At 43.3% G+C, this 21,817-nt stretch overlaps 1 protein-coding gene across 1 annotated transcript in view; it reads left to right on the top strand.

Moving 5' to 3' along the window:
• The window catches only part of LEKR1 (leucine, glutamate and lysine rich 1), a 635,278-nt gene that overhangs the window by 34,316 nt on the left and 579,145 nt on the right, over window positions 1–21,817 (top strand). The window contains exon 2 of the mRNA XM_078665467.1: window positions 4,178–4,288. Coding sequence (XP_078521593.1) covers window positions 4,241–4,288 — 48 coding nt within the window. The 5' untranslated portion in view covers window positions 4,178–4,240. The remainder of the gene's footprint in view (window positions 1–4,177; window positions 4,289–21,817) is intronic.

Here is a 21,817-nt window from a genome sequence, read left to right as displayed (position 1 = left end):
TGACGTTCCATGATAACACAAGGTTATGTTAACATATTCTTCCATTCATGAGGAAACAGCATGCACTAAGTTGGTCAACATCACGTTGAAGAGTGTAGTGATGTCAGAGGCAGAGTAGCCAAGTTTCAGGCCTACTCATTTCAGACAGTAGCAGCAGAAGAACAGCAGGCATGACACGATCACGCACTCGTCGCCAAATGAGCCCTGCAGGAATCACAGGAGCGTCAAATAGTTTAAAGCATTTATTAAGCCTCCACACACATTGCTAGTCAATACTGAAATGCCTCCCAGAACTTTTCTGTCCCAACCGCCACAATCAACATTCTAAAGACTAAAGGTTTCATGCACAGAGAAACACAAGGAAAGAGGAACAGTAAAGGAAAGACTGATAAGGGTGATAATAAGTGGAGATGGCAAATCACCAATATGAAAAAAGTTAATACACAACAGCACTTGCTCATATAACATAGTGATCGCCCAGGACGTTCAGAAAACTGAAAGGTAAAGCACTGATTCAGTGCTTTAATACAGCCATATTATCTTTGTTTGATTCTTTTATCTGCAAAGCCTTGGTAGGTAGGTAACAGGTGGTACTACCAATTCCTCAGAGGATGAACCCTTTGTCAGTCAACCCTGTGCTTCTTTCTGCCTAGTGTATTGGCGTAAGCAAGTCTAACCCCCCACTCTCCATCTCTAGAAGAAGAAGGGTACTTGGCTCTGAGGTTCCAGGATCTCTGGGATAAGATTTCATATGATGGGGGCCAACTGACCAGGGTTATTCCAGGTCTTGCTGGAAAAAGTTCTATTTACCCTCTACCACACAACACCTGAGTGATAAATTGAACATTGGTCCAGGGCCATTGTTTCTGGATTGTTCTGCTACTATAATGCTGTTCAATGGCTAGTTGTCCTGAAATTTTATTTTGGATGGCATTTACATTTGTGACCTTGAAAACAAGGAGAGGGGATCCCCTACTCAAAAGGGGAAGGGCCCCAAACAGACTGAATAGTCAAAAATTAGTTATCCATTTAGAGACACTAGATCAACCACAGCATCACATACAGACATAGGATGTCCAAACACTTATGTGCTCATTTAATAAACATTCCAACAATTTTTCAATAAAAAACTTACAATAAAATACTCCATGGTACATTCAATATGTCATTCAATATGTCATAGATAAAAACATGATATATTCCAAATTCATCAATAGTTTAAATAAAAACAACCCCCAAGAAAAGAATATGATAAGACACTCAAATTTGTCATTAAGTTGTCAATTTGAGACTATAGACAGCACACCGCAAGAGAATAAATTCTCTGTCCCCATATGTTTCTGTCTTTTACAAAATTAACTTAAACTCCAGCGTCAACACATTTCGGTGGATTAACCTGATATAACCACCTTCATGAGCACATATGTGTTTTGAAATCCTGAGTTAGTGTGTTCCCTTGGTGAGGTGTTGTTGACTGTGACCATTAGTAGGGTGTATCTGTATGTGAATATGTGGTTGATCTAGTGTCTCTAAAGCGATAACTAATTTTTGACTATTTACATTTGTGAGACATTCTGGCCACTGGGGACTAACTAGCAAATCTAGATCTCAAAAGCTCAAACTGTACGATTCCTTTTCCTATCTTCTATCCACATCATAGGTTTCTTCTTCAGGTTTTGGCATTTCCAAGCCTCCTGTTGAGACTGCAGTCTGCTTCCTGGCACAACGCTAAGATTTTCAAGACAGAAGGGGGAGCTCAGTGAGCCAGAAGAAACCCAGATTTGCTTAGACTACATGATCTTCTTATCTCAAGACAAGGCATTGTTGATAACTCGTTGCAAATGTAACACAAGAGTACACTTGTTTTTGTTCACTTAGCTTTAAGATTGTCTTTGTGACACATTTCTTAGAGAAGTGGACATCTGCCACATTCCTGAAGCATATACCTCACTTTCAATGAAATCCCCAAAGAATTGTGATTTCGTCCCAATACGACAATCATGACATTGCGGTTCCTTGATCTTCGTTTGCATCTTACCTTTTTCCAAACTTCTTTGTCATTTTTGGGGTATTAGAGGGGTGTGGTTACCGTGCCCTATTCATATATTTTTACAGACTCACACTTGCAGTCAGCCAAAATATTCTACTTAAAGTCCTCTAATTGTTACATCCCACATCGCTTACTACTGTGTGCTCAGCTCCTCCCTCTTTATATCCACGACAGTAACATGCCTGGAACCCTGTAATGCTTTGACAGCTCACTCCCTGGTCTTGCTCTACCCCTCCAGTTTTCTCACATGTCTCTGTTTGTGCAGTCACCTTAAGTCCCACTTTGGTGTACTAACCTTTGTGACCTGTCTCTATGATGCCCCTTCTATCTCATACTGTGTTGAAATGTTGTCGCCTCTCTTGCCTATCTGTGTTTCTTGGAGATAGCTTGGATTTCCCATTTCCCAGTGTATTCATATACCTGGTTTATGAAATGCAATGTAAGGAGTACTTATATAGCACAGCTGCCACCCAACGGGTATCCTGGCGTTTAGTAGAGTCAAATTAAGACTATAATTCCATTATGCTTTACATTGACAAATTACTGCTCAGGACTGGAAGCAAGTTGCTCTCTCCACATTATGCAAGGAAGGTACAGCTACCGGAATACCCCGCTGTCCCTGAAAAACACATCAGAAACTTAAACAAAGTTCGTGACTACCTTCCCTCCTAAATCAAACTCAGGTCATAAATGCAGAAAACTTTGGATAACTTACGTCCAATCACTTCCAGCTATTCCAGAAGGTCTCCAAAATCCCACCTAACTGTACTGCAATTACCCTGTGTAAAACTACTGATGTGCCTGTCGACCCAAATCTTTTAAACAATATTCTCGTGATGACTGAGTAATATTTAATCTTGCTTCCATTACACACCGTGGCCTTCTCGTCATCAAGAACCCTGCTTTTCTAGCAGCCATATTCTTCACATTCTCTAAAACTCCAGCACTATGTCATCAATTTGCCAATCTGCTTAGATTCTAAAAAGGACACATAATCGGACATTCTCGATTTCTCCAGCACATACCCATCTAGCATTAATATCTGAGTACCAGAGATAGAGCTCTCTCCTAACAGCACAAACTGATTCAACATCACTGTGGTTCATCCAAGTTTCTAGCATGCATCCTGTCAGTTCTATAAATTATCTTGATCTCAGTATCTTCCTGTACTGACCTAACCTTGCTAAAGCCCTCCGCAGGGGAATGGTGCTCACACCATAAGTAACACAATCCCTTACCTTCTCTTTGACAGATGGTGGCAGTAGCCTTCGCCTAGAAATGTTTAACTTCTGTGGCATGGCTATCAATTAAATGGTGAGGGCAACGGCAGGGATGCTACCAATCATATGGTGAGAACCCAGCATCCATTCCCTACAGCAGCCCACCCAATACCCACTGGGTTAAAATCTGATGGCAGTGCTTGCTGCAAAATGTTTAAGATGGTAAGCAGGGAGGAACAATGGTTGTGAGGTAGAAGTGGGACCTGCCAGCTTTGAGCTGGTTGTAGCCCTCTGTTGTTCCCTTCTGTGGGTCTTGGGGAGTGCTTGGCTATTGACATCTTTCTTGCAGTGCATAAACAGGGGGAAATGCCCTCAGAATTCACTGAGGTCTGGCAAGTGAAGATGGTTCCCTTCGCCCCTGCACATGTACTGACTGGTGATTTTAGGAATGTGTATCCTGTGGTGCTTTAATACTTGATAATCTTGCTTTGTAATCTTAAGGATTGCCTTGCTTCTGTTGATCCCAAGGGTCACCCATAACCCAGGGATCTCTTCCCGTTACGGATCATAAGTGGTGGCCCTTCAGTGGCCACCAGACCAGCACGAGTCACCATTCTTAGGCCATGGCTCATCATATTATTTAGTGGCCTTGGTGAGGATAAAGCTGAGGGACGCCTGGGTATAGTCCTGGATTGAGGTAGAGCTAAATAGGTCACGTCGTATCAGCAAGTAAATGTCCAATATTTTTCAAAAATATGTGAATTGTGTTAGGTACTGTAACTGTATTTATTTCAGTGTGAAGGATCTTATAAAATGAGTAGTACTGAAAAATGACAGTAGAAAGAAACAAATACCAATCCTCGATCAACGCTTTCGCTGTATAAAATCTAGTCTATTTTTTTAACAGTTTATGATCTCCAACTCGTTTTTGTGCTAACACCTGAACAAAGTACCTACATCTCAGAGCATCATGGACCAACATATTCCAATGCACCCCTTACCAGAAGAAATACAGAAGGTATGCTATTTGCTTCAATTCTGTCTGTGCTCTTGAAAACATGTATAATATGTAAGTTATTTGAGGAAACGACTATTAGACTAAATTGTAATCATGCTAATTTGAATATTTGTTTGCAGTCTTTCCACATTGAATATTCCCTCCATGAGCAGGAACAAAGGTCATATTTGTAGTGTTTTATTACAATTTAGCTGACAAAATACTGTTGTTTCTTTTCATTCGGCATGTTAATGAGGTCATGCTAAGTTGCACTGGTTGTTTGTGTAGCATTTTATTCTTTTCTATTACAGTTACATTCATACATAGTACTTCATACCCATGACAAAGCACCAAAGTGCATTCCTAGGAAAGATAGCACCCTGCTCCATGAGAGTGCTTTGGATGGAAGAATCTGGGTGTGACGCGTGTCCCACATCATGGGCAGTGTTTTGATGTTGTGCATGAGGATCAGAGTGCTCCCATCATATTTTGTTGCTGTACCTCGTGTAAATTGAATCAAGAATGAGTGTGAGACGGACTTCTTAAGCATTAGGTGTTGGTGAACTAACAGATAGACTGTGAGCAGTGTGGTGGCTTATGTGGGAAAAGTTTTGGCATCGCATGTATGTGTGTTTGTGTGGCAGAGACTTCACAAGCCATTTTTCAACATGCATTTAACAGTACATAAACATGGGTTTAGGAGAAACGTGTGAAACTAGAAACACTTCCTTATGCCACTACCTACCACCTCTGGAATAGTCTGTATCAGACAATTTTAACCACGCTCAATGTGAAGAGCAGAGTTCCCAGAGATAGATGGTGCTACCCTATGAAGGTGTGCTCTTCCATTAGCAATAGTAGGTTTTCTGTAGTCGACACAGGGTCGTCAGAAACACAGCTGATAGGAGGAATAGGCAGTATGGAGTCATCTATTGGATGTGCTCTGATGAGTCCATCCAGGAGCGGTAGGTAGCAACTCATCGGAATAGGTATTTTTCAACCAGTCCTGTCAGTGCACTGAGGGTTACATGCAAGAGCTGCAGATAAACAACGCGTGGCAACCTACAATGGTAAATGCCCTGAGGAGTCCACCGTGGTACGAAAGGGGGGCAAACATTATATGGCCAGCCATAGGGTATGCCTGAGGTGTCCAATCATGAGTGGGAGAGAAGCAATTGAAAGAAATGGCCATTATACAACCAACCATGGTGCACTTCTGGGGAGTTATTAGGTAGTGGCAGGGGGCAACCCACAAGAGATAACATTACACAAGCAGCCCACAGGAATGGGCATTATATAACCAGCCACGGTGTGTGCCTGTGGAGTGCACTTAGTACTGGCAGGGAGCAACCAGTAGCAGTTGGCATTCTACATCCAGCCATGGAATTGGTATTGTAGGATCACTGACAAAATATCGACCTACAGAATTATCGAAGCTGGAATATCGAAGGTAAAAATATCGACATCCTATCTACAACATGGTAAGTACAAAAATATCGAAACAAAAATATCGATGTTAAAAATATCGTAGTTAAAAATATCGTTTTTTTCTGCTACAAAAAAATGTAAAATAAAGTAAATAATACTAATAAATAAAATAAACATAGTTAAACATATCTAATAATGTTTAAAATCAATAAATAATACATATATAATAATATATTAATTAAACATATACATAAAATATATAATATATACTTAACAATAAGTTTTAATAATTATTTAAATAATTTATAAATTAATACAAAATATTATAAAGTATAAATACATTTACAAACATAAAACAAAAACATAAATAAAAAGTAAATAATTATGTTTAATAAATTTTAAAAAGTATATACTTTTAATATTTTTTTAATTAATTATATACTACATTATCTAAAATAAGACAAAAAATATTAAATAGCTAAATAAATAAAACTACTATTCAAAGTCCAAAACCAAAAAAAACTACAGTAATAAAAACGTTCGATAGCGTTGAACTTAAAATTACTATGTCCACTCCAGAGAGTGCAACAGTAGGGAAAGCGTTGGATAGCGTAGGGGTAGGGGTAAAAATTAGTATTCCAACTCCAGAGAGTGCAACAGTAGGGAAAGCGTTGCATAGCGTAGGGGTAAAAATTACTATTCCAACTCCAGAGAGTGCAACAGTAGGGAAAGCGTTAGATAGCGTAGGGGTGAAAATTACTATTCCAACTCCAGAGAGTGAAACAGTAGGGAAAGCGTTAGATAGCGTAGGGGTAACAATTACTATTCCCACTCCAGAGTGCAACAGTAGGGAAAGTGTTGGATAGCGTAGGGGTAAAAATTACCATTCCCACTCCAGAGAGTACAACAGTAGGGAAAGCGTTGGATAGCGTAGGGGAGACAATTAATATTTCCCACTCCAGAGAGTGCAACAGTAGGGAAAGCGTTGGATACCGTAGGGGTAAAAATTACTATTCCAACTCCAGAGAGTGCAACAGTAGGGAAAGCATTGGATAGTGTAGGGGTAAAAATTACTATTCCAACTCCAGAGAGTGCAACAGTAGGGAAAGCGTTGGATAGCGTAGGGGTACAAATTACTATTCCCACTCCTCTCCGTTGGAGGTGGTGAGTGCAAAGAGTCAGTACTTTGGATGACATATTGTCTTCTGGACTTGCAACAATGGAGCATCACACCAGGGGTTTCCTCTTTTTATTACTGCTCTTTCGTCTACTTGCCTGCATTTCTGAAGAAAGTGAAGTGTTAACCAAATTACGGCTGGCGCAAATACTGCTAGTTACAATGTTAGTACCTGAGCTGGTAGTGTGCCCTTTTATAATCTTGTTTACCCCATTTGCCTTGATTAGCTGTTCCACATTAACATGAAATTTGTGTTCAATAGACCCCAAGGCGCAAGTAATTAAGCTAGCAATAGAATTGGGCATATCCCGATCCTTCTCCCCGTTATGCTGACGGCTTTCATACACCACTATGATATGAAGCCAAGATGGAGCCTAAAACCAGGGCCAATAATGGTAGCCAGGGCCCAGCCCAGACCCTACCTACACAGACCTCTGCTGGTCTTCAGTCTGATCATTAATGGCTCTCTCTTGGTCTCTAGCACCACAGAGGAGAGTGCTCTGTGTGCTGGGGACAATCCAGCAAGTCTTCCTTAATACCAAGGACTCACACTAAACACTGATCTCTAGACTCTATAGTCTAGCCCAGCCCATTCCAGCCCAACCCAGGCCAACCGCTCAACAGCTATGATTAGGTGTCCTACTGCATAATCCCAGGGCCCTAATGCTGGAGTGGGCTTGCAGCCGCAGAGTACACAGTGCATTATGCACTAAACATGAGTGCTCAGCCATATGTAGCTGTGGCCTTACGATCTTGTTACACCTTATAACGGCATATAGCCCCCCAAATCAGCAGATCAGGGCCGCAGTAAAATGAGGGCAAATGGCAGAATAAGCAAGTTTTATAACAGGATGTTAATGGTACTCACGGCGTTGTCACCAGCTAGGGCAGATGTCAGTAGTCCAATCTCACAGCTTAACCCATCTCTCCCTCACTTTCTGAGGCTGATTAGAGAATCAGCTGGACGTAGAGGCCTAGGTGCCAAGAACCAGGAACACCAAAACCGCTCTGAAGAGTGAGAAGTGAGGGAACCGCTAGGAAGCTCAGGCAAGCAAGCTGAATCGGTACTCCGAGAGCTTCCACTACTGGACTGTGTGACCCGCCCAAGCCAGGCACCTGGTATTTAATGATTATGATGGAGTGTCTGCTTCATTAACAAAGACTTTTTTTATGCCAGAAGTATTATTATGATTTTATTATTTTGCCTCAGCTTGAGGGAAGCACTGCAATTGACTCACTCGAATTATTTGGAAGCACAAGCAGGTTCAAATTCTTAGCCTGACATATGTTCAACTCTCACAAGGTACTGACCCAGTACCAGTTTTTGTTTAACATTATGTTGAATGCTTATCTTCTGCCTAGAGCCGTCTGACCAGAAGATACATACGTCTGCGGTCATAGCAAGTGTCTCATAATCCAGAATCCGTCTTTTGCATTGTAAATCCTGTAATAATTTATTTAGGCTACATATTTGGAAATCACATTTGGAGGTAGTGCTATCAAATCTGAAATGCAATTCTGATGAGGTTGCAGAAAGCATTTATTTTCATTGTATCCCTTAGTGCATTGAAGCTGTACTATGTAATTACTGATTGTTTCACTAACTGGCTGATGGATATTCTATTGCATACAGTAAAGATGACTGCATGCATCTAAGTTAACCCAAACTTGTGTGTGTGTGTGTGTCGAAGACTAACCATTACTTGGATTGGTATTTACTTCTTACCAAGGGGAGGGTACCAGTCCAGATCCACCACAGTCCAAGTCTCAGTGCAACTGGCACTCTTCATTTTCCCCCATTTTGCTTTCAAGGAAGAGGGCAACCAACCCTAACTTCCAGAAAAGCGACCCTACATTATATGCTTTTGCCAGACAGACACACAGGCCGCAGTTAATGGTGAGCATAGCCTGGCTACTCTTAACCTTTTATCACACCTTTTCATGATCTCCCAATTCAAATCAGTCTGCTTGTATGAAGATCTCTGTACATGCAAACATTTCTATTCTCTTACTGAGTCTTAAAGACTTTCTTTCTCCCTTTTCCGTTCTTTTGGGCCATTCTTGCTCACATACTTTGCGAATACCATTATGTCTCTGTTCACTTTGCCTCTGAGCATCTCTGAGTCTCTAGCGGCTGTTGGAGTTGCACCTTTGGCAGCCTCCTTCCTAAGATACTTCTCTCTCACCTGTGAATGACAGTGGGTTGCCTGTGTGATTTTAAAGTTGTACGTGAGGGGCTTTAGGCCAATATTGTCGGGAGGCTGGTGCTTTTCCTAGCTAGACTTTGAGTCCTGTGAAAAGTTACAGTAACTATCTCTCAAACTTCCTTCAATCCTGATGCCTCTTGTCCCTCATTCCAGAGGGTGTGGGAGCAGTCAGGAAGAAGACGTACATTCATGACTCTGAAATAGGTTCTACATAGGGCGTATTTTAAAAGTCCATCTGCATGGCTAATCATAGCACAGCCCCATCCTGATGAGCTGAGCTTAGAACACAGGCGCCCTGCCCTGTTGGATCTGGTAAGGGAGTGAGATGGATGGGAGTAGGGGAGCGACTGTGCACTGCACATCCGCAGAGATGCACCTATGAGAGTGTGTCCTGGCGGGAGTCTGCAAGGCAGGAGTTCCTAATTTAGGGACTCATTACGATGCTGGTTGGACCGAATGCGGGAGTCCGGTTCCGGCCACTAAGGCCGGGAAAATCCTCCCACCGTATGACGATGCACCCGCTGGTACCGCGGCGGTCTCATCTAGGGCGGTGCACAAATCCCCAAATATGTTGCAGCTAGTGCATACAAACTAACAGAAAACACGTGATATATACACACATGCATGACATATGTGGGGATATGCCTTGTGCTGCATGTGACCCATTGCTGGAGTGTGGCAATCCATGCATAGTCCAGTCATTGGGGATAGATACCACCTACAGACTTACCTTCATTCTGGCGCCCACAGAGTTGTGTAGGGGGGCCTGGGGAAAGGGATTCATGCCAGAGACTGTCAGGGAGAAGCTGATTTGGTCGAGTATACACCCCAAATCCTTCATTTCCCACGGGTCGAGGCAGCCAGTTGGATCACCACAGCCGGCTCGTTGGTAATGCACATCGTAATCTAGACAGCGGTCGGAACTCTCAGTACAGCTCTATGGCTGCTGCTTTTCTCTGACAACTGAGAGGCTGTCAGAGTCTGCGGTCTTCAGCGGTCAGTCAGAGTACAATGCATGCATCATAATCCGATGGTCAGACCGATGATTCTGACGAGACCGTGGTGGTCTGACTGCCTTCGACAGGACCACAGAAGCTGATCAGATCGGCATTGTGATGAGGCCCTTAGTTTCAGTCATTAGGGATTGTTGAGGGATGTATACTCATGGATTGATGTGGCCAGGAATGATTTTTTAGTTGCTACCGGTCCTAGGTGGGAGCCAGCGCAGAGCTATATTTTTCCATAGGGTCAGTTGGGAGAAAGATCTGTTAATTCATTCAGGAGGGATAAAGAGAGTGTGGAGGGGGATGATGGTTTGGATCACGTGCAGTTGAGCTCCTGCCTTCTTGTGTTGGGCGTGGCCGCCCAGTCCACTCCTAGTCTGGTTCATCTCCTGTTGTGTGGGTGGTACACAGGGGCCCAGGCAAGCCAGCCCATGGAAACTGAAACAGCTGTAGTGGGAGCCTCTGGTCATGATGCTCTTCCGTCCACCTTCTGCACTGCCCTGGCCTTGGTGTCTCTGTATACCCTGTTGATATGCTGTTTTGCCTCCTAGAAATGTTTTCGTTTTGGTTGGTTACATGCTCCTGCTACAATCAACAAACAATTATTTAAGGGTTCCAGGGAAGTATTTAGAGACCCGGGCACAGTTATAACCCCCCACACAAGTACTAAGAAACAACAAATAACTGTGGGTCTAATGATACGTTCAAGACATGCTATGTATAGCTGGCTATGTGTCTGCTACTACTGTTTATGTAGAGGACAGACTGGACAATCAACCACTGTGAAAAATGTCCATCAGTTACTCATTTTCGGGCTCCCAGTACATCATTTGGTCTACTCCACAGTAGTATGACCACCACTCTATCCCCATAGATATATATCGGAGAAATATAGTGGTGGATGAATGTCTGGTAAGTTTTTTTTCATTTGTGAGTAACGGAAAGCAGTGCATAAAAAATAAGTGCAAAGGGAAAAATATAAGTATAAGATTGGATAGTGCCTACAATCATTACTTTATTCTAAGGTCATGCACCTCCAATGTTAAAAACAACAATAGTGCAAAAAAGTCAGGTGGTTCAAACAAATACCTTCTGACTGGGCTATCTGGTCGACATGTTTCTGCGGGTAATGGTCATATATTATACCAACCGCTTCCTCAGGACCCATAAACTTAATTGCTACTGCATAACGTGATAATGTGTAAAAAAACAACAGGACATTTGTGAACAGAAAAAAGTGTCACCTGTACACTTCCATTTTCCTCCTGTGAAAGTCCGGTTGAAATAAAGCCAGCATGTCAACATGTAATGAAATATAAACAATAATAACACCTTCATTAGTAAGGGCTATACAAGCGATATTGCTATAATCATATCAGTACTGTATCTGGGTCAAATGACCCTAGTATGAATCACATTGTATCTAAAATCAATGCCACACCTTAATTTGTAAGGGGAAATGCCTCACCTCACCTGGCAAACAGCTCAGGAAAATGAAGCCCCGCTCTAAAAATGCAGAAAATGTATACAAAGATCAATATTAAAAAACCTGTGTCGGGTCAAGGCAGAGACAAACCTGTGGGATGCTCAGACAGCAAGCCACTGGGGGTCAATTGTCTCATCATTCCAAAGTCTTATTCCAAAATAATGGGCCACATGGTTAATTACAATGGTGTCAGGCATCAGATGTTAAGAGTAGCCAGTAATTAAATCCTGCTATTATTTCTTAATATCTGCCCTTTGCCTGTAGAGCCATTTTGACAGATAGCTAAAGCGCATCCATGCATAGCTTGTGTGCATTAAGATCTGCCGTGTGCGGCCAGAAGATAGAAATATATACTTTACTGAGCGCGCGCTGTGAGTCACAGGGCGCGTTCAGGCGCTGCATCTCACCGCGCTCAGTAGAAAACCGCTCGTCACAGTCTATGCCTAAGTATAACATGCAGAAGCACTTACGCTCGGATTAGATAAAGAGCGTCTAGTCCATACCAGTAAAGAGTTAAACATAGCCCCTCCTGCGCCCTTACCTCTCCGTCGGTACTTCAAACAGTCAGCCGAGCTGTTTGGGGAGGTGCCGACGGGGGGGAGCGAACATTACCTTATTGGTTCTGGGCCAGCGTCGTATGTCACGTGGACGGCGCCAGAAACTACCCGAGTTGCTGGGAGATGTAGTCATTAAGCCTCACGCATGCGTGCTCTAGCGCGCAGCAGAAGAAACTACACATGCACATGGGAAATGTAGTTTTTTGTAAGACAACCACTCGCAATGTGATTATAGAACTACAAAAAGATGGTAAATGTAGTTCAGGACCGCCGCGAATACGCGGGTCAGTGTATTTACTAATGTTTTAGCGCGTGTGGAATATATAAGCGCTCAAGGGGATGTTGAAACTGCCCAAAACCATGCCAGAACTACCAAAGTAGCTGGAAGATGTAGTCCAGAAGCCTCACCCATGTGTGTTCTGGCGCGCAGCAGTTGAAAACTACACAAACCGAAGGGGAATGTAGTTTATTGCAAAACCACCAAACGCAATATGATTATAGAACTACAAAAAGTCGGGAAATGTAGTTCGGGACCACCGCGAATACGCGGGTCAGTGTATATAATATAATCCCAAATGTTTTAGCAGCGCGTATCAAATATATAAGCGCTCAAGATGATGCTGATCATAAAGGGAACGTCATGGAGGAATGTTATCAGTAATTCCTTAGGGGTAGACTATAGTGTCCCAAGTCTCACTGCGAGCACCCTCAGGAGTCAGGTAACTGAATGACCCTGTCCCAGTGGGATGGAGTCGGTGCGCAGATGATATAGATTCATAGCTGTGGGCAACCTTCTAGTTATACCTCAGGATTCCAGCAGGAGGCCAGTCAGTCAAATGCCTTCACAGTCAAACCAGTATTCATGTGGTAATGTTAAGGGAGCATTCCTACAGTGTCATCCATGGGATGTCTTCATTAAGCCCGCCTTTGTCGCAGTTGAGCTTATACACCCATTTCTGCTCGATCTTGAACAAGTATCTTGATATATCTACAATATGCATGGGAATATTGGGTTGTTCCAGAACGGTCCATTCGAAGTCCGTATGCTTGTGCCCCACTTGGATGAAATGATTCGTCAGTCTGGTCGATTGTTTCTTACATCTTATCGTACTCTTATGTTCAGAGATCCTAGTTCTGATCTTCCGAGTAGTCATGCCGACATATCTCAGTGAGCACGGACAAGTAATAAGGTAGATGAGATTACTACTATTGCAGTTTGTGAACCGCTTTTGTTCCCACTCACGGTTCGTTCCTATGTCAATCGTGGAAGTGTGTCTTGTCTGTGGGCACGCGGCACAGTTGCCACACGGGTGATGTCCTGTCACAGGCGGCAGATCCCAGATTGTCCCAACTTGGTGGATTTCTTTAGGTGGAGGTCTGGTGTGTACCAGCTTGTCTCTTAAACTAGCTGCTCTTTTAAAAGCAAATAGTGGTTGAGGTAACGAGTCTTTCCCAGTGTTCAAGATCCTCCAATGCTTTTGTACTATCCGTTGGATTGCATTAGATCTTGTACTGAAAGTATTTACAAAAGTCATCCTTTCGTTCTTGACCTTGGGAACCGGTGGTTCGAGTAGTGCTTCTCTGTTATTATTAGCCGCTCTCTTCATCGAGCGTTTGATCAGTCTCTTAGGGTAACTACGTGCAGCCAGCTTCAGCGCCAGGTCAGCTGAATGTTTTGTGGAATCCTCTTTAGTTGTACAGTTCCGCTGTACTCGCAGAAACTGTCCGTAAGGTAGATTATCGCGTAGCGATTTCGGATGGCAACTGGTATATTGCAGTAAGGAATTGCGAGCCATCGGCTTTCTATATAATTCCGATTTCAAACCCTGTGGTGTTGCAGTGATCAACAGGTCTAAAAACGCCAATGAATGTTGGCTGCTTTCCAATGTGAAGCGTAGATATCTGTTCTGGTCATTCAGCCACCTGTGGAACGCGTGGAGTGAGGACTCATCTCCTCGCCAAATCACCAAGATGTCGTCAATATATCTCTTCCACGAACATATTGATGTTGAAAAAGGGTTCTCATTGTTCAAGACACAGTCTTGTTCGAACTTGTGCACATAGAGATTCGCCAGGGACGGAGCAAAAACGCTGCCCATACTTGTCCCGGACGTCTGTAGGTAGCACTGGCCCTCAAATTCAAAAAAGTTCTCCTTCATGGCTATTGTAGCCAAATCCATGATCAGGGAGATGGGTGTCATTGAATCCCACGTTTGTTCACCCAGTAGCATCTCAATCGCCTCTAGTGTTTCATTCTGAGGGATAGAGGTATAGAGTGACTCGACGTCAAAGGATACCAGGTGGTCTGTCAAATTGTTGAATTCGAGGTCTGATAGCAGTCTGAGTAGGTCCTTAGTATCTTGAAGGTAGGTGGGCATCAACTTCACCATGGGCCTCAGAAATACATCCACAAAGGTAGACAGGGGTTCTAATATAGACCCAATTCCTGAAATGATGGGCCTTCCTGGTGGTGGTCTCCTAGCCTTATGTATCTTTGGCAGGATATAGAAGTACGGTTTGACCGGATGTTGAATCGTCAAGTAGGCCGCTTCTTTGGTTGTTATCCAGCCTTCTGCCAGCGCCTCTTCAACAATGTGCCCAATGGTTATCTTTAGTCTTGGTGTAGGGTCTTCAGTCAGTAGCTGGTATGAACTTGTGTCTCCCAATTGGCGTAGACACTCCTCCCTATAAGTGGTTGTGTCCAGGAGGACTGTGGCCCCACCCTTATCGGCTGATTTAATCGTGATTGAGCGATCATTAGCCAGGTCTTTAAGGGCGTGCTGTTCCAATTTGGAGATGTTCATAAATGGACTGTGCGGCTGTTTGAAGAGTTCTTGTACATCATGCTGTACGGCTTCCTCAAAGGTGACTACTTTAGCTGGAACCATTGCTGTTTGGGGGCTAAAGGTCGATGGATTTTTAAGTCCCGTATTTACAGGGACAATCTCTGTTTCTTCATCCTTAGAGGAAAAGAAGAAGTGTAGTCTAACCTTCCGAAAAAATTTTGACATCTCAATTTGAGTCAAAAAGGGGTCACCTGCATTAGTACCCACAAAGCCAAGTCCTCGATTTAGTACTTTCTCTTCTAGTGGGGTTAGGTTGCGCGAGCTGAGATTCACTACGAGGCTGGTCCCGTGCTCTGACCCGCTTGTTCTTGGGGGATCTGCTTGCCGCTCCGGAGTCCCATTGCCTGTTGAGGGACATTCCATTGGACCTGACCTTGTCCTTGTCCTTGTGCTGTCCGGCGTCTTCCGCGGGACCTCCCCCTGCCAAACCCTAAAAAAGGCATGTTCTGGCCTGGATAGTATGGTACGGGTCCAAAAGGTCCCATCTGTTGCGGGACCTGAGGGGGCCCTTGCATCCAAGGATTAGGTGGCCACCAAGGGTTGAACTGGCCCTGATTGTAATTCTGTCCCCCTCTTTGTTTCCACTGACCTCTCCCTCTTGGTTTAGTTGCTGAGTTACTTTGATTGGAAGAGTCAGAATCAGTTGAATTGTCAGATGAAGATGTCCCATATGTGGAGCCTCCTGTTCTCCCATTACGATTGAATGGTGTCGGAACGTAGTTGGCACTGGTATAAGGATAAACTTTCTCCTTAGAGAACTTCTCTAGATCCTTCTTGCATTTCTCTAATTTGGAAAATAAGATGTTGTCTTTGAAATCCTTATTAGATTTATTGTTTTCATCCAGTTGTTTGGTGAAAAGTTTCCCAGTTATGGTTGTTTTGATTTGGCCTTCTAGCAGTTGGATCTCGATCATTATTTTATCTGCAGCTTTTTTTGCAGTCTTGATTATTAGGACCAGCCAGTCCCTCGTGCATTTCCATGCAATAAGGTACCAGTCTCTAAGAAAGTCGGGATCATCTAGAAAAAGCCTCGGTGAATTTACAACAATGAGGCCCGTTGGTGCTCCGTTCCCTCTGAGATACTCAGCCATGGTGATACCATGAATACATATGCGGGAATGACTTTTCTTCAGAGACAAAATCTTAGGCCAGCCGTCCTGACTAGCATCCTGAGGTTTGGATATATTATCCAGCATACTGGGGTTGTCGTCTAATATCGACTGTATTTCCGCTTCATCGAACGCTAGGCCCAAAATGGATGCCATTGTTCTCGACAAAATGGAAGGATAAGAACAAAAGTGCTCCACCTAAACCGTGACACAGATAATCAACAAAGACTAAGTCGCCTCAACCTCACACTGGAGGTGGGCAGTGATATATTTATTTATCACCTAAAAACATGAACCCGCAGCCTCAGCTGCTCTGGAACTACAATCAACAAACAATTATTTAAGGGTTCCAGGGAAGTATTTAGAGACCCGGGCACAGTTATAACCCCCCACACAAGTACTAAGAAACAACAAATAACTGTGGGTCTAATGATACGTTCAAGACATGCTATGTATAGCTGGCTATGTGTCTGCTACTACTGTTTATGTAGAGGACAGACTGGACAATCAACCACTGTGAAAAATGTCCATCAGTTACTCATTTTCGGGCTCCCAGTACATCATTTGGTCTACTCCACAGTAGTATGACCACCACTCTATCCCCATAGATATATATCGGAGAAATATAGTGGTGGATGAATGTCTGGTAAGTTTTTTTTCATTTGTGAGTAACGGAAAGCAGTGCATAAAAAATAAGTGCAAAGGGAAAAATATAAGTATAAGATTGGATAGTGCCTACAATCATTACTTTATTCTAAGGTCATGCACCTCCAATGTTAAAAACAACAATAGTGCAAAAAAGTCAGGTGGTTCAAACAAATATCTACTGAGCGCGGTGAGATGCAGCGCCTGAACGCGCCCTGTGACTCACAGCGCGCGCTCAGTAAAGTATATATTTCTATCTTCTGGCCGCACACGGCAGATCTTAATGCACACAAGCTATGCATGGATGCGCTTTAGCTATCTGTCAAAATGGCTCTACAGGCAAAGGGCAGATATTAAGAAATAATAGCAGGATTTAATTACTGGCTACTCTTAACATCTGATGCCTGACACCATTGTAATTAACCATGTGGCCCATTATTTTGGAATAAGACTTTGGAATGATGAGACAATTGACCCCCAGTGGCTTGCTGTCTGAGCATCCCACAGGTTTGTCTCTGCCTTGACCCGACACAGGTTTTTTAATATTGATCTTTGTATACATTTTCTGCATTTTTAGAGCGGGGCTTCATTTTCCTGAGCTGTTTGCCAGGTGAGGTGAGGCATTTCCCCTTACAAATTAAGGTGAGGCATTGATTTTAGATACAATGTGATTCATACTAGGGTCATTTGACCCAGATACAGTACTGATATGATTATAGCAATATCGCTTGTATAGCCCTTACTAATGAAGGTGTTATTATTGTTTATATTTCATTACATGTTGACATGCTGGCTTTATTTCAACCGGACTTTCACAGGAGGAAAATGGAAGTGTACAGGTGACACTTTTTTCTGTTCACAAATGTCCTGTTGTTTTTTTACACATTATCACGTTATGCAGTAGCAATTAAGTTTATGGGTCCTGAGGAAGCGGTTGGTATAATATATGACCATTACCCGCAGAAACATGTCGACCAGATAGCCCAGTCAGAAGGTATTTGTTTGAACCACCTGACTTTTTTGCACTATTGTTGTTTTTAACATTGGAGGTGCATGACCTTAGAATAAAGTAATGATTGTAGGCACTATCCAATCTTATACTTATATTTTTCCCTTTGCACTTATTTTTTATGCACTGCTTTCCGTTACTCACAAATGAAAAAAAACTTACCAGACATTCATCCACCACTATATTTCTCCGATATATATCTATGGGGATAGAGTGGTGGTCATACTACTGTGGAGTAGACCAAATGATGTACTGGGAGCCCGAAAATGAGTAACTGATGGACATTTTTCACAGTGGTTGATTGTCCAGTCTGTCCTCTACATAAACAGTAGTAGCAGACACATAGCCAGCTATACATAGCATGTCTTGAACGTATCATTAGACCCACAGTTATTTGTTGTTTCTTAGTACATGCTCCTGCTGCCTGAATGGGGAGCTTGGTTGCCATTATCATGTTTGGGTTCACCTGATGGACAACCCTCTTGCGGGAATCTTATGGTTTTCCATTGGATCAGTGGCCTCTCATGACCGATTACCTTCTGCCAACAGAGTAGTGAAATACTTCTCCTGAGAAGTGTATTAGATATTCAGATGAAGATTAATACAAGCTGTTTCATTATTTCTTTATTAGGTAGTTAGCCATAGTTTGTTTCATTACATAGATTAAATACACAGGTATAACACTTCCACCTATATATTTTTCCTTGTGTTCACGTTGTTAACACATCTCCTTGCCCAGTCGGGCCTTTTGGGTTGTTTTGAGCAAGACAACTGATAAAAAAGGAACTTTATGAGTAATAAAATAATAATACAAGTACAGTCAACAACCTGCATCTTATTGCTTTTTTCAGTGAAAATTTTCTTCAAAAGACCTTACATTTACGTCCTAATCATGTTTATCTGCTGAAGGTGCATTTTTTACTACTAACGACAATCATATCAACCTATCTATACCACATAACACGTGCAAGAATCCAATATTACATTCCAATGAAAAACAAAAAACAATCAGCATTGTCTTAAAGGAGACTTACATTTGATTTGGCCTCTATTTTCTCCAAATATTTGTTCCACAGGTCACAGCGCCTCCCCTTCTTGCCTGCTGTGTACAGTTTGGATAACTTATCGATTTTGGCATATGTCCATTTCTTCAGCTGTCTGAGCCAATCACATATTTATCGTGTACAAGAAGCCTGCCATGCAATGGCTATGTACCACTCTGCCAGTACGGGTGCTAATCCAGAAAGCCACATACATGTTTTGTCTTTTTTTTGTGCAGATCAAAAGGCCAGGTAGAAAGAGTGTTGCCTCTTTTGTATTCAACCTATCAGTTAAATCAGTTGGACAACCCAGGACCTCTCACAAAATCAGGATATTTAAAGGGCATTGTGAGACCATATGGCAGAAGTCCGCTTTAGTATCGGGGCATCTTGGGCATGCCTTTGAGGTACCACAGTACATGTATATTTTGTGGTTAAATAAGTATGATGGATATAATTGAATTGAATGCATTTGAGGTTGATGTTTTTTGAGATCGACCTAATACTACCCCAAGCATCTTAACCATTTATCGGCCAATATTTCTGTATGTAAATGAATCCCCTGTCATTCTTTAAACTGTCTAATGTGGGTATCCCTCTGTCATTAGCAGGGCACCATAATGATTAGTGATTGCCCTTTGTGCATACCCATGTGTCAAGAGTAGCTCTAGAACTAATAAATTGTTGCCTGCCTCGTGTAGCATCCCAGTACCGAATCATCTGCCGCATGAGTGCATTATAAAGTAGGAAATTGTCAGGGCCCAGATCGTATCTCTTCCTCTAGTCCTCAAACGAGTTTAGCATCCTTTTTCGAAAGAGGTCAGTCAATACGATCATCTTCTCTTTAATCCACTGATAAACATCATGGAAAGCTTTTAACTGGCCACAACCAGGCAGCGACTACTGGGGAAGTTCCGGGGTGAAGGAAGTCGAGCCAGACCTAGGTTGTACATATGACTTCCAACACCATTTTGCCACCCTCATAAGCACTCGTTCTGAGCTAGACACACCAGACAGCCAGCGCATTGGCCATTGGGGCTAGGCTAGCGCATAATGAACTTATAATTCGGCTCACCCAATCCTTCAACCCCAGCCCACAAACGGGGGATATGTCTTCGCAATAGCCACCCTGCGTCTTCCGATGCCCCATATCGGTGATATAAGCAACCATCTTAAATCGTAAAAAAATGCCTTTTTGACCACTACTGGCGATGCAGCTAAAAAGATCAGCAACCTGGGAAGGACCAGCATTTTCGAAATTGCAAGCTGGTCCAAGAGAGACAGAGGAATATTGAATCAGTCTTACTGTCTGCAGTGCCCAACCCTGATTACCTTCTAGTAGGTTGAGTTAGGTCGATGCAATCCCAAATATTTAATTGCATCGCATCGCCATTGAAACTCAACCCTAGATAATTGAGATTGTTCAACTGAGAGTCTAATCAGGGGGACTACGCAAGATTACATTCCTGTTTATCTTTAATCCTGCACCCTTCCAAACTCATCCAAGGAGTCTATCATTGACTGTAAGATATGACTATCAGTGTGTTATCCGCATATAAGGATATTTAGACCTGGCGTGGTTTCCCCAGACTTTTTGCCTCTACCTCCTGTATTTGTGACTGTGTGCTGGATTTATTTTTGCTCGTTTAGGTACTCTGGGCACTTTGCCACTGCTGATCAGTGCCAAAGTGTAATTGCTCCCTGTGTAAATGATTTGTTAACCATGATTGGCATATTTCATTTGCTGGTAAGTCCCTAGTAAAGTGCATTGTGAGTGTCGGGAGGGGAACCCATAAGTGCTTTACATGTAATAAGGAGAGTCGCATGAGAGGGGATCCCAAGTTTCTCAAGGACACACCAGCACCCACTGGTGCACTGTCACGTGGGTTGGTTGGTGTAGTGCTAGGGGAGAAGTTGGTTCCATGTGAAGGGTGAGAGCCAGCTGAGATGACCCTTGTCTCACTAGGAAACAGTGAGCTGGTCCAGAGAACCCTTGCGCCTGATAACACTAAAAAATACAGGCAGTGGGTGACCATCAATGGACAGAGGGTGTAAGCTCTGAGAGATACTGGAGCCAGTGTGACATCTGTCAGGTGTCAGCTGGTTTCTGAGGAGCAGGTGGTCCCTAATGCACTTCATCCTGTAGTTACAGCAGATACCTCTGAGTGCTTGTGTAAGGTGGTGCAGGTTCTCTTTGAATGGGGGGGTCTCGGGTACCTTAAGAGTAGTTGTGAGTCCAAACATGCCTGTTCATTGTCTGATTGGCAATGAACTGAAGAGCTCCCCTTGGGAGAAGGTGGAAAAACGGTCTCATCTGGCGATGTTGGATCTGCCTGAGTGGGCATGTGTGACCACTCTGCCAATGGCAGCCAGTAGGGGAGATCAAGTGGACCTGGAGCCTTAAAGAGTGGCCCAGGTGCCTGCCCAAAAGAGCAAGTGCATGGGGTGCAAGAATAACAATCCTGAAGTTCCCATGGTCCAGGAGGAGGCATCACTTGAGGGGGATGCCATGGAGTCTACAGGGGAGCAAGTGGCAGAACTGGGACACCTACCTGAGCTGACCCATTGGCAGCAGGAGGGGGGTCCCACCAGAGAGGAATTCTGCAAAGAGCAGATGGAGTGCCCTACTCTTGGTCTGCTGCATCAGGCTGTAGACCAGGCAGCTGGTGATCAGTCTGGATCACATTGGATCTACTGGGAGAACGATCTCCTGTACAGTGAGCCTAAAATTGCTGAGCCAGGGTTAGCCTGTGTGCTGGTGGTGCTCCTGCGCTTCAGAACCTTCCTATTGGGTCTGGCTCATGATGTGTGTTTGGCAGGACATTTGGGACAGGACAAGACCTTTGACATGCTTGTCACCCACTTTTTTGGCCCTAAATGCGAAGGCGCCCTGATGCACATTGTAGGTCTTGCCAAACTTGCCAGGCTTGTTGTAAGAGAGGGAGGAAAGTGAAGGATTCTTTCCAACCTTTTTGTGTGGTGATCAACCCGTTTGAGCGGGTGGGAATTGATATTGTGGGGCCCCTGGACCCCAAGACAGCA

The sequence above is a fragment of the Lissotriton helveticus genome, chromosome 11 (assembly GCF_964261635.1).
Source record: "Lissotriton helveticus chromosome 11, aLisHel1.1, whole genome shotgun sequence".
Classification (NCBI taxonomy): Eukaryota; Metazoa; Chordata; class Amphibia; order Caudata; family Salamandridae; genus Lissotriton; species Lissotriton helveticus.
The sequence above is the reverse complement of the archived record's forward strand: the minus strand, read 5'-3'. Positions and strand labels throughout refer to the sequence as shown.